This window comes from Lathamus discolor, chromosome 1, assembly GCF_037157495.1.
Source record: "Lathamus discolor isolate bLatDis1 chromosome 1, bLatDis1.hap1, whole genome shotgun sequence".
Taxonomy (NCBI): Eukaryota; Metazoa; Chordata; class Aves; order Psittaciformes; family Psittacidae; genus Lathamus; species Lathamus discolor.
In genome coordinates, this window is record NC_088884.1 from 64,216,828 (window position 1) to 64,229,400 (window position 12,573).

The window sequence follows — 12,573 nt, forward strand, 5'->3', positions numbered from 1 at the left end:
AGGAGGTGTGATGATGGGTGCAGAGTGGAGGTCGGGTGAGCAGCCCGGGCCGAGTCGGCCCTTCGCTGCTGGGGTCGGCCATGGAAAGAGTAGCTCCGTGCCCACCATACCCAGGGAGCCGCCGTGGGCTGTGCCCGGCCCCGGGACGCCGGTTCGGCACACGGCGCTCCAGGATCCTGCTGCGAGACCCCCGGCACCGCGCAGCCCAGGAATTGCGGGACCGGGACACGCGGGGCTGGCGCTGCACGGCGGTTCCTGAGGTTACCGGTGCTTGTGTGACCTGTGTCTGGGGAAGGAGATGCGGGGGATGTGATGGGGGAGTGAGTCGGGAGCGTGCTGAGCCCTCCCCTGGGGACAGAGCTCGGCTGGGCCCTTCCTGGGAGGAGGGGACGCGTTTCCAGGCTGTGCACGCACAGCCGGGGCCGTTCTGCAGCGGCACCAACGCCGGCCACACAAACCGGAGCCGGGACCCTCCGGGTGTGCGTCGGTGCCGGGGCCGGGCTGCTCGGAGCGCTCCGTACGGGGATCACTGCACAGAACCGGCCCTGTGGGGCTCCGGGTGACGCGAGGGGCGGTGATGGGTCACGGTGGAAGTTACCGGGGCCGCTCCCGACAGCCACAGCCGGGATTATATGGGAAGAGATGAGTGGTCCTCATGGAAACTGGCGTTGTCGGGACTTTGGCTGGATATTTCCTCGCCCCGCTCCTTGTGTTCTGACCGGGGAGGGAGGGAGAGCCGCTGCGAGGGGCTCGGGGACAGAGCTCTGCTCCTGGCGCGGCCACTGGCCAGGCAATGAGCAGGGGAACGGCAGGACCCCAGAGGGTCGGAGCCCGGCTCCCTCGACGCCCGTCGGTCTCCCGGCCCTTTCCCGAGCACAGCCAGGACTGGGGCCAGTTTGGGGCTCCAGCGGGGGTTATGGCTTGGCAGCGCCGGGCCCGAGAGCGGGGACCGGCCCTTGTTGGTGCTACAAGGGGAGGAGCGAGCCCCATGTCAGTGCGATGTGACTGCTGGGGGGCCCTGGGCCCAGCTCCCCAGGAGAGTTGAGCCACGCAGGGCTGGACTCCAGGCTCAGAGGCCTGGCCGAGCTCCCTAAGAGCGTGGGGTTCAGAAAAAAGAGATGGAGTCTTATGATTTGGAGGCTTAAAAACGGGGTCACTAAGGCCAGATACGGGGCTTGGAAACAGGGACCAAGCCCCAGGTGTTGGAGTCTGGAAACTGGCTCATGTGCTCAGCTGTGGGGCTCAAAAAGACCAAGTCAAGTAAGTCCTGCATTTTGCTGCTCAAAACCCAGGTTCAGAGCTTAGAAACAGAGTCCCATGTACGCATTCTTGAAATGAGGTGACTCATTGGGCTAATACTGGGGCTCAGAAATCCTGCCTTTTGCTGTTCAGCATCAGAAACCAAGTCCTGCAATTTAGGGGCTCGAACACACACACCCTTGGCCAGTTTTAGGGCTCATACAAAAAAATCACTTAAGTAAAAGTGCTCCATTTTGGGGACTCAGAACAAGGCTCTTTTGGCCAGATTTAGGGCTCAGAAGCAGAGAATAAGTAAATCTGGGGGTCAGAACCAGGCTTATGTGGCCAGTGTTGGAGCTGAGGCACAAGAGACTGAAAGCGCTGTGGTTTAGGAGTCTGAAACAGGGACCACTCAGTTTTGCAGTGCATAAAAAACTGCTAAGTGCTGCATTTGGAGCACTCAAAACCAGGCTCATTTGGACAGATTTAGGGCTCAGAAATGGAGACTAACTCCTATGTTTTGGGTGTTGAAAAGTGGGCTCATGGGGCCACTGTTGGAGGCTGAGAAACAGAGACTAAGTGCTGTGCTTTGGAGTGCAGGCACCAGGCTTGTGTAGCCCACTGCAGTGTTCAGAAACTAAGTGCTGCCTTTTGGGTGCTTGACACCGGGGTCCTACAGCCCGCTTTTGGACTCCCAAGGAGAGGCCAAGTGTTGTGTCTGAGGTCTTGAAACAGGGCCCCAGCCCTGCCCCGGGGGAGGACTGTGAGGCTAAGACAGACGGTACCTGTCAGAGCCCCCGGCTTTATTCAGCATCTGCGTGAAACCACTGGCCCGGGGGACCGCGTCCGGGATCTCGGCGGTGCCTCCCCGGCCCGGCGCAGGTAGCGGCTGCGGGCAGGAAAGGGTAGCGCAGGCTTGGAGCCAGCTGGAGACCGGACACCCGGGGCAGGTCCGCGGCGGAGTGCGCGGCACAGCGGGGAGTCCGGTGCCCGGGCGGCTCTGCTGCTTATGAAAGGGCGGCGGGGCTCGGGGCGCCGCGGAATAAATCCCGGAGGGGAAGGAGCCCTGCGCCCCTCGTCCTCGCCCGAGGTCACCCCCCGGCCCTGTCTGGGCTCCAGGGGCCGTCCCACAACATAGGGGTGTGCAGCTGGAGGTTGGTTCAGCTCAGTCAGGGTTGGTTCGTGGCTCAGAAGGCTGTTTTGGTGCTCGAGACCCGGAGTGGGGCTCTGCAGCTTGGACCCAGCTAGGCATTTCCTGGCCGCAGAACTCAACCGTGGCCCTGGGGCTGGGCCAGAGCCCGAATCCTGTGCTTTTCGGCTCAGAAACGACCCCCCCCCCACCCCGCGCTGGTCAAAGCCAGGGCTGTGCTAGCGGCGGCTCAGAGGATGGGGGGCTATGGGGAGTGTTGAGCTGTGGGTGGTGGGTGGGCTGGTGGACTCCTTCCGGAGCGGTTGGTTCCCAAACCTGACCCACCCTACCGATGCTTTACAATGCCCACAGCCGCTATTAATTAATCAGTTACTCAGCATTAAAGTATATTGATTTTCAGGTTATGACAGTGAATGATTTACAACCTGGCACAGGAAGGAGCATTAGATCACACCCTGAGGTGTGACCAGTACACAGCGGCCCTGTGCCCGGCTTTGATGTCTTCCATTTCCTCCGTTCCCTCCATGTTCATGCAGCATGTTCAGCATTCGTCAGATAAACATTCCCAGTTTAATTCCAGCATCAAATTTTGATTTTAGAATTCAAGGTGTGGGAGTTACATGTGATCTCGGGGCAGGCTTCTTCCTCTGCCTTTGAGTTCTGTTGTCCGCTCAGTGGCTAGAGGGGCTTTGAACATTTAACTCCTTAGTCGATTCCTGTAAATAGCCTTATTTACCTTTCACATGACGTTAAGCTATGACGTCACTCTTTAGGTGATGACTTAATGATGACCCCCCTGCCTGGCGCCCTCTGGCGGACGCGGAGCTCCACTCCTGAGCGCAGCGCCACCCGATGGCTGAGGGGTGGCACTACATCCCCCCGGTGCGAGCACCGGAAGCCTCTCCACCGGGAACAGTGGAGCCGAAGTGGGGGAAGCGCAGGGAAGCGACATCTCGGTCACCCTCCGCATCAGATCCACGTACAGCCTTTAGTCCCGGTGATAGGGGCGTGGGGGGAGGGGGGGCGGGGAGCAGAGATGAGCCAGAGCTGCTCCTCCTCTTCCCCAGAGTACACAAACCCATCAGAACTTCTCTTAGTTTTTCCTTTTCGGATTATTTTTGTGAGGTTTTTTTAATATTTATAAAAAGCCTTCACCAAACCAAAGCATGTGCTCCACTAAACCTCCGTTCCGTCATGCAAATTGCTGTGGACTTTGACTTCCAAGTTCACCTGCTTCACCTTCCTGCCGCTCTCCCTCCACACGTTAACATTCCGCACGGTGCAGTACCGGCTGTCCGCTGACCTCTCTGCTCCCCGGGGCAGCTCCACCTTGGTGTTCAGTGGATGCTCCTCTGGGGCTGCTTCCCGCTTCTGCCGTAGCTTCCGCCGTTTCCCAGTGAGAATGCAAAGCCCAGCCAGCAGAAGCAGCAGCAGCAGGGCAACAGCGGCAAATGCACTCCCCAGGGAAGCGCCTGTTTGGGAGAAGGAGGCTGCAACGGCAGCTTCCTCCCTCTCCAAGATCAGTGACTTCATGTTGGTGCCGTTCTTGATCTGGTCGCCTTCGTTGTCGTAGATCAAGGAGTCGTCCAGCGTTGGCCTCCCATCGGCACCAACCAGGTCCCTGCGGCTGCGTGGTCTCCAGTGGTGAGCGAGGGAGCGCTGGACACGAGGCCCCGCCATGCTCTCCGGGCCAATCACATAGATGACCTGAAGGTACCACTGGTGTCCAGCTTCCACCTTGAAGAAAGAGAAGACACATGCACACATAGTGCTTTACAGCTTTTGGATCAGGTGATTTTAAGTAAAGGCAGAGCTGGCTGCATCTTGCATCCTGTTCCTTAACTCAACAGCTCGGCATGGTTTTCTGAGCACCTGCTATAATGTTTATTACCAAGTGAGGTGTTAAGTCTTGTCTCTGACAATGGCAATAATTAATTCACAAACACCATCCCTGGCAGTGTTCAAGGCCAGGTTGGATGGGGCCTTGAGCAACCTGGTCTAGTGGAAGGCGTCCCTGCCCGTGGCATGGGGTTGGAACAAGATGATCTTAAGGTCCTTTCCAACCCAAACTATTCTATGATTAATATCTTTTTAAAAAGCTTCTTTCCTGAGTGCTTTGGAAAAAAAATAATCTCAAATCATCACAATAAATTCCCCATCTCCGTTTTCAGTGCTGGAATTTGCATCTTCACTGCCCTACTGTTAATTTCTAGTCCAATCCTAGCAATGCCAAGAAGGCCCTTCAGCAAACAGGTCACTGAGTTACAAACTGGTAACTCAGGCCCAGATATCAGGGACTACAACTCACAAAGTATCTGCAAAAAGTTAGTTTGGGGCGGCTGCTATCATTTGGTACGTACCTTGTACAGAGCATCCACCTTGAGAGTAAATCCATCAACTCCAGGCATGCTGCTTACTGAGTGAAACTCAGACAGTTCCGAAACAAAGTGGGCATCAAAGGGCACATCGTGAAAATACCTGTCTGTCACTTCTGGTTGGTTTCGGTCCTGAAATTAAGAGAAGCATCAGGAAGAGAACACTGTTGTCTTTCTTATGCAAGGGAGGCCACTAGCACTGAGTTAACACCTGTGTAGTGCTGTAGGAATCAGTTCCAAGTGCCCAGTCTCCACACCTACACACAGGAACAGACATTTCTGTAAAGACATAGCTTAATGTGCAGAAAATACTTACGATCTGTAGAGGCTTCCTACTGTTTTACCACTGATCCGTGTCAAACCTAAGTTTGTAGAGCTGGAGATGGGGAGAAGAGTTTGAGCAGCCTGCTCATGTACACATGCCAAGGTCACTCACACCGTTCACATCACCCTTGTCCAGTGAGGACGCTGGCAAGTGTTAATTACGGAGCACGTAGTGAGAGCTGAATGCATCTGGGAAGCTAATCATAGATATATGCAATTTCTGTGTAATGGGTAAATAAATCTCTGTTTATATGCTGCCAGTCTGCCAATTCCAAGCCATAGTATAAACAGAGAAGGACAGGACATTTGTCCTCCCCGTAAGTAGGAAGGAAATTTAGTTCATTAGGGCAGTGAGAGGCTGGGAGGCCAGACACATCACACACAATGCTCACCAAAGCATGAAGAAACTTACCAAGAGGAGAAATCGGTGTTTGAGGTGCTTGTTGGGTTGAATACAGCCATACTGGGGCCCCTCGTTGTAGACAGTGCCCGTTGGGTCAAAGAAAGGCACATAGCCATCTTTGCCAGTACACAGGTAGACCTTTTCCAACTGCAGTTTGTAAGCAGCATTCAGGTTTTGCTCAGGGTGCCAGAGTACGCGGCCATACAGGATTTGCCCTGAGGAAGTTGGGAGAAAACAGGGTCAGGTTGAATTCTGACTCAACAGGAGAACCACTGTTAGAGCCAAATGCACCAGATAACACATGGATCTGCATTTTGAAGGGTTGAGACGGGGGCATGCAGATGGCAAAACACCATGCCACAGCACATGTGTCATGCCTTGTCATGCTGCTACAGGGCTGTAACATGCTCAAAATACCATCTGTTGCTGCAAAGGAGGTAAAGCGAAATCTGGGATTTACCTTTCCTCAGAGGAACGGAAATTTTGAAGTCGGAAACATTTTACAAGGGCACGTAGTGACAGGACAAAGGGGAATGGTTTTAAACTAACAGGGGAGACTCAGATTAGACATTAGGAAGAACCTCTTCCCTGTGAGGGTGCTGAGGCACTGGCACAGGTTGCCCAGAGAAGCTGTGGCTGCCCCATCCCTGGCAGTGTTCAAGGCTGGGTTGTACGTGGCTTGGAGCAACCTGCTCTATTGGAAGGTGTCCCTGCCTGTGGCAGGGGAGTGGAACTGTATGAGCTTTAAGGTTCCTTCCAACCCAAATCATCTCATGATACTATCATCAAGTACAAGCAGAATAGGAAAGAGACAGAAAATAAATCCTGCCTTTTGAAAAAGCTCCTTTGTAGTCCATTTCTGCCAGAGACATTTCAGATTTGGTGGGGTCCATCAGAAACACCTTCTCATTGTTACAAAGTTGGAATTCTGTATTCAGGGAGTAGACAACAGGGACTGGGCGGTTTGTCTGCTGAAAGGCAATCGGGATCAAAAATCTAAAATTGAGACAGGAAGAGAAAAAGGAGAGGTTTAGTCTGAACACATTGAAGGTCATGCTGGTGACCTACAGTCAGCTCCCTTTCTTCTCTCCTGCTTTACTATTTGTAGTCTAGCAGCCATATGAGGGTGGTAACAGCAGCAGCAATGGTGCAGGGCTCTGCAAGGCCAGCTGAAGCTTTCTCCCAACAGGCTTGATTTTCTTACTTTGTGGGGACAACCAAAGGCTACATAAGGTTTGGAGGCTGAAAACCTGTGTGATGGTGCAATCTTTCATTGCCCTGAGTGAGGACAGTCTCAGTTCCAGGGGGACCCCTGAGCCAAAGAGGAGCTTCCACCCCTCCCCTGTTCCCTTCCTGCTGCTGTTGTAGGGTGCCATACACCTGCTGTGACCACCCAAACAACCCCAATGGGCTGAAACTGTCCCAGTGGGTGATGGTGGGTACTCCTTACCGCTCGGGAGCGTGAGCTGTACAGGGCAGGGGCTTGTCTCCAGGCTCTATCCATGGCTGCGTGGGCTGCACAGTGCAGGGGATTAAGAAGATCGTGTACTCTCCAGAGTAGTCCTTCCTAGGAACAGACAAGAGATATTGTGGTCACCAAATTGGATTCCAGGCTGTTCACCCAGCTGATGTGTTTGCCCAACATCCATCTTTTTCTGACGAGTATAAGCAGGCAAGACAAAGTTCATAGCAAGACTTCTCCCTTGCCCCAGAAATGTTCATCTACTCCAGCAGTTGCAGGAGGACAAATCTGACCTGTGGTGTTTAATTTGACCCCCTATGCAAGGAGCACAGGCAGTAAGAATAGTCACAGACTGGAGAGGGGCTTTTGAACAAAGGCAGGTAGTGACAGGATAAGGGGGGAATGGCTTTAAACTGACAGAGCAGGGATTTAGATTAGACATCAGCATGAAGTTCTTCTCTGTTTTGGCACAGATTGCCCAGAGAAGCTGTGGCTGCCCCATCCCTGGCAGTGTTCAAGGCCAAGTTGGCTAGAAAAATGGATTTGCAAGGAGATGAACTGATTTTTCCCTCTACTTACACAATGAGCAGAAGAGCATTTTCAGCCCAGGCAGCAGCACCCTGCAAGCTGGAGCTCAGCCCTTGAGTGAGGCTGGATCCTGACCACTCCACATAACTGAAAGGGCAACAGGGATTGCTTACTCTGGCCTGGTTTGAAACTGCTCCACTGCTGCTGTTAACTGCATGCACGTTGACTGCTTAAGAACGCTGTGCTGTGGGAAGCTGCTGGAGGTGGCTGAACCCACAGCTCTCACCTGTTATAGGAGCTGGTTGCTCTCCAGAGCTGGTAGGGAGAGTCGAAAGTCTGAGCGCTCCACAGCAGCTGCAGGTCAAACTCGATGCCTCCCAGGTGGTCTGGAGTCATTAAGGAAGATTTGACATCTGGCAGGCTGTGGTGCTCCATGACAAACAGCCCTGGGGTGAAGATAAAGTGGTGACAGGTAAGGAGAGCCCTTGCTGCACACCCTGGCACAGGGAGGGACTCCTTGTGGGAAGAGGGACTGGTTCTACTCCCTGTTTTCAGAACAGATCTGTAGTTGTATGGTGATTTCTTCCTCTACCAGGACTAACGCTCTCACCTCTGAACTTGGCCTGTGTTTTGAACTCAATAACCAGCCGGCCATCCTCCCGGATGTAGATCCTGATTATCTGCAGACGGGCTGAGAGAACGCTGTCCGTCTGAATGCCTGCATGGTGCAGCAAGAACAAAGTCACCAGGGAAATGACACAGCACAGTCAGTCCTCAGGTGGGCTCTGTCAGCCCCATGTAACTCCAGAAGCATTTGAGTGAGCTCCAAAAGGTATGGTTTCAATCACATCATCCTCCAGTCTCACTCAAGCATAAAGGAAGTAAGTATACTGAGTTCCCCAACATGATTAGCTTGTGAATGTAACTTACTGTACATACTAAGTTATAGGTAACTGTTTCTGGGTACTCCTGGCCTCAATTCCTGAGTAGCCCTCCATGAACTGAGCTCTGCGAGTCCCTCCTCCAAATACTGAAGTGACACTGCTGGCAGAATATAATCCAAGGTGAAGCACTGCCACAATACTGCTCAAGGCTGAAGGCACAGGTTTACAGCACACACAGGCTCCAGATATTGTGGGCAAGATTAACAACCTTGAAAATAGAAGACTCACAGGCACAGGATAAACCATGCATGGATGAAACCACCTGAAGAGGACTGAAATGAGTCAGGGCTCCCTGCTGGGGATACTGCTGATTTAACAAACAAGGGGATACTATGGGAAAAGTCCATCTGCGAGAACCACGAGGTTGAGGAATATGACTGCAGCTCCCACACGAGAATCACTCCAAATATCTCACAGGGAGCAACCTCTGCCTGACTGTGGAGGCTTGGATGAAGACAGAACTCTTCTCTTGCAGCACTTTTCTAGCACTTTTCACTCTACTTCAGGAAGTGCTACCTATGCTCAGGACTGTGGTGGCAGTGCAGAAACTAAGAAAAAGGGAAAAAAAAACCCAACTCAAGAACAAACCAATTCTCCTGTACCCCTTCACACAGTGTGGACCTACCTGTCCTCCAAAGAACAGTATCGTAGAAAAAGGAGAACTCCATCTCTGTGTGATGCTCGAGAGAAGCCCAACCTCTTGGCGCTGTCACGTAAATATAGGACACATAGAGTGGGACATGGACTGTTAAAAAGGACTGAGCAGAGTCTCGTACCTGTCAATAAAACCCCAAAAAGGGTGGTCATGCACCTTCCACAGAAGAAACACTGACCCAGACAGTACCCACTGCATTCACATTCTATGCTGCAAATGGGGGAAAAAGCCAGAGTACCTGCAACAGAAGACTCTTTTAGTTCTGGACCATGTTTGTCCTCAACACAGGGAGGATAATGTGGGGATGAAATATTTCTAAAGCAATATGATGTCATTGCTCCATGAAGACTGAGCATTACTGGCAATCAGTTAGCTGATTTGCCAAAAATGTTATTGCTGGGCTGCCATTTGAAAAATAATAACGAACTGCTGGGAAAAGTATGCAAGCACAGAGTGCACCTCATATGCTACAGAACTCCTAAAATTAAGTCAGAGATGGCTGTCTGACCTTTCTTTACCTTTACATATAGGTACTTTAGAGAAACTTGCATTTTAAATATGGGCAAGTGCTAAAGCACACTGGTATGGTGGTATTAAAAGAGCTGTGGTCACAACTTCACCTCAAAATCTCCCCGGTTTCCAATTCTGTGAATTAAAAATATGCAATTCTGCTTGCTCAGGACTAGCCCTATCTGAAATACCAGAGCTCTACAGATATACATATACACCATCTGCAGGGCACACAGCTGTATTCTGCAAGCCCCTGAGATTGCTCAGAGAGACTTCCAGATGAGTTAGTGCCAGTCTCCATGTACTAAATTCTGCAGCTGTTCAGATCAAATAGTTTCTCTGGATTTGTGCAAATCATTGGGAGGTATAAAAGGAAAGTTAACAAAGTATTCCAGAGCAGAAGGAGTTAGAAGAGATGATGCTGGCCCTAACATTCTGACTGGGAATTTAATACAAGAACCAAATGAAGATTCACTAGAGTGGGATGTACATGTATAATCCATCCATGAGAGGGCAGTGAGATACCTCCAGTAGTGAAAGCCACTGTTTGATAGGAGAACATTTTAGGCTTTCCATACGCCAGCCAGTTAATTAAGAAATTACTTTAAAATTCCCATGACTTTGCTTCACTGCAGAGTATGAACTGATGTGTCTCTGCTCTGGTTCTTTGATCTTCTGGCTAAGAATATAGCCCAAATTGTAACAGAGCAGAGCACAGCTGAGAATGTTTTGTATTTCCAGTACATCCTTGTACTTAAAAAACCCCATATTTTACTGGTGCTCTGAAGATTAAAAGAATAAAACATATGTTACCCTAATAAAAGTAAATGACTTAAGCGCATTTCACAAAGCACCATTCTTTTCTGGGGAAAAAGCCATGCTCTAGTTGTACAGAGCAGCAAATACACAAGAACACTAAGTGGCGCTTCGCCTGAAAATTGAGCAGGATGTGGATTATGTGGAAGTTTTGGATAGCGCATCTTACCTGGAAGTCAGCAGTGACAGAGCCTCCACAGACGTCAATTAATTCAGTCATATCGTAATAAGCATCGAAAGTCCAGATGCAGCTCTTGAGGTTGAGGTGCTTATAGAGCTGGATGGTCTTTGGCTCTCTCACCGTGGGGTCAAACTGGTAAGGGCGGTCATAGCCAGGCCCAAGAACGATGCTGTCATAGGTCACTTCATCCAGAAACCCTGCCTCTGGGATTAACAGATGTCGAGTACACTGATCACTTCAGACTTCAAAGAGGCTGAGGCCAACTACTGAGGTCCTATTTTCACTCTCAAATCACACCACTGACTTTTATTATATTAAGGATTTAATGGGCTCCTCTTTCTTCATAATCCTAGAGGTCACGCTAAATATACACAGGTCTTTGCAGGGGAAAACATTATAGAAATGGGACAAGAATCATAAACCCCAAACTTATGAACCTATTAATTCAAGGCTGAAGTTAAACCTTAAGAAATGCAGAACTCAATTAAATTGAGTATGAACTGATAAGAATGAAGCACAACAACCCCCTTCCCATCACGGACCACATTGCCCTGAGTGTCAGAGACACCAACTGCCTTTTGTATTTCATTTCTGGCATTTGCTTCAGGAGTGAATTTGCTTTTGCTGCTGCTTGTTGCCATGTGGAGACCTCAGTGACACATACACAGTGATCCACTTCCTGTGGATCTCTCTCTAACTGCATGGATATCACAAGACAGTTTTGAAAAGCAGAAAATCACCAGCACGGTGTGAACCTATAGCCAGTGCAGCTTAACCCCATTATCCTTTAAACATTCCAGGCATCATATCTCATTTTCAGGGGGTCAACTCTGTTCCCTGCTGTTAGCTCAGGAAGATTAATTATGATTTATCTAATGTCAAGAGAGCCCAGGGGAAGACAAAACCTTCTTCTTATCTCCATTCTTTACTGGCTTCTTTGTAACTACTAACTTCAGAAAGCAAAGGCTGGCTTTAAGGATTACCTGAGATGCCTCTGAGGTCTCTGACGGTGACCAGGTTTGAGCAGACATGCTGGTGCCTGTAGATAGACTCGGAGAGAAGGAAATGCAGATTGTGGAGTGGCAGAGTGGAGATGAGAGGCAGCATACCATCCTGATGGGGGATCTGCACCGAGATGTGGATTCTGGAACAAATAGTGGATGAGACAGCAGAAAAAAGCAGCAGACCAGCACAGACAGGGTGAGCCTGCTAGTAGTAGCCTGATATTTAGCTTCAGCTAGATTTCCCCAACTATATACATCTGATCCTTAAGCGGTCCCACCAACTCCAAATTCCTGAGGGGAAGGGCACTCTCGGCAGAGTAGGGTTTGAGGAAGAAAGCAGGAGCAGTACCCTGAGCACCTGAGCTGTTCAAGTGGGCACACTGTACGACTGTATGGAGAGATGTGGTTTCAGACACACATCCTCCTCTTGACCCAAGCTCTCCCCTTCTCCAGGCTCATACCTGTTGGGATGCTCCTTGTGCTTGACATCCAAGTACTTCAGCGTGGCAATGAATGACTGTGCCTGGAAGCCACGGGCTGTCCCTGCAACCACAGGAGTGTGACAAATGGCACTGTCTGTGCCTATGGTCACCGCGTTGCTTCTCAGGGGGGTCCCCACATGGCCAGCCTTGTCCACAGCCTTGGCCACACAGCGCACATGGAATCGGCGGCTGAAGTAAATGCTGTCCAGCACCTGCAGGGAACAAGGAGGGAGAAACATGCCTGTGGGTCAAGGACACCAGTATTGCAACATCCAATTGTGCAGCAAAATCACTCTGTCCTGGTGATCTGAGGCAGCACAAAGGCAAGGTATACTCCAATGCAAGAGCACATACATGCCAATGTCTACTTGGCCACTTGGACATGCATCTTGTTACTATGCTGCAGCAGACACTTGAGTATGTTGGATGCTTTACAACTTTCAAACTCTGCCCACACAGTGAAGGAAGGGGAAGAAGGAGCCTGAGCTGTTAAGATCTGC

The 12,573-nt window shown here is 50.8% G+C and overlaps 1 protein-coding gene across 1 annotated transcript in view; it reads right to left on the reverse strand.

The window, feature by feature from the left end:
• Positions 1-2,940: 2,940 nt before the first annotated feature.
• The window catches only part of FRAS1 (Fraser extracellular matrix complex subunit 1), a 159,731-nt gene continuing 150,098 nt past the window's right edge, over positions 2,941-12,573 (reverse strand). Inside the window, exons 63-73 of the mRNA XM_065674695.1 lie at positions 12,053-12,285; positions 11,571-11,731; positions 10,576-10,790; positions 9,051-9,201; positions 8,092-8,199; positions 7,768-7,927; positions 6,942-7,058; positions 6,321-6,487; positions 5,501-5,706; positions 4,750-4,896; positions 2,941-4,126 (exon numbers count right to left, since the gene is read on the reverse strand). Coding sequence (XP_065530767.1) covers positions 3,566-4,126; positions 4,750-4,896; positions 5,501-5,706; positions 6,321-6,487; positions 6,942-7,058; positions 7,768-7,927; positions 8,092-8,199; positions 9,051-9,201; positions 10,576-10,790; positions 11,571-11,731; positions 12,053-12,285 — 2,226 coding nt within the window. The 3' untranslated portion in view covers positions 2,941-3,565. The remainder of the gene's footprint in view (positions 4,127-4,749; positions 4,897-5,500; positions 5,707-6,320; positions 6,488-6,941; positions 7,059-7,767; positions 7,928-8,091; positions 8,200-9,050; positions 9,202-10,575; positions 10,791-11,570; positions 11,732-12,052; positions 12,286-12,573) is intronic.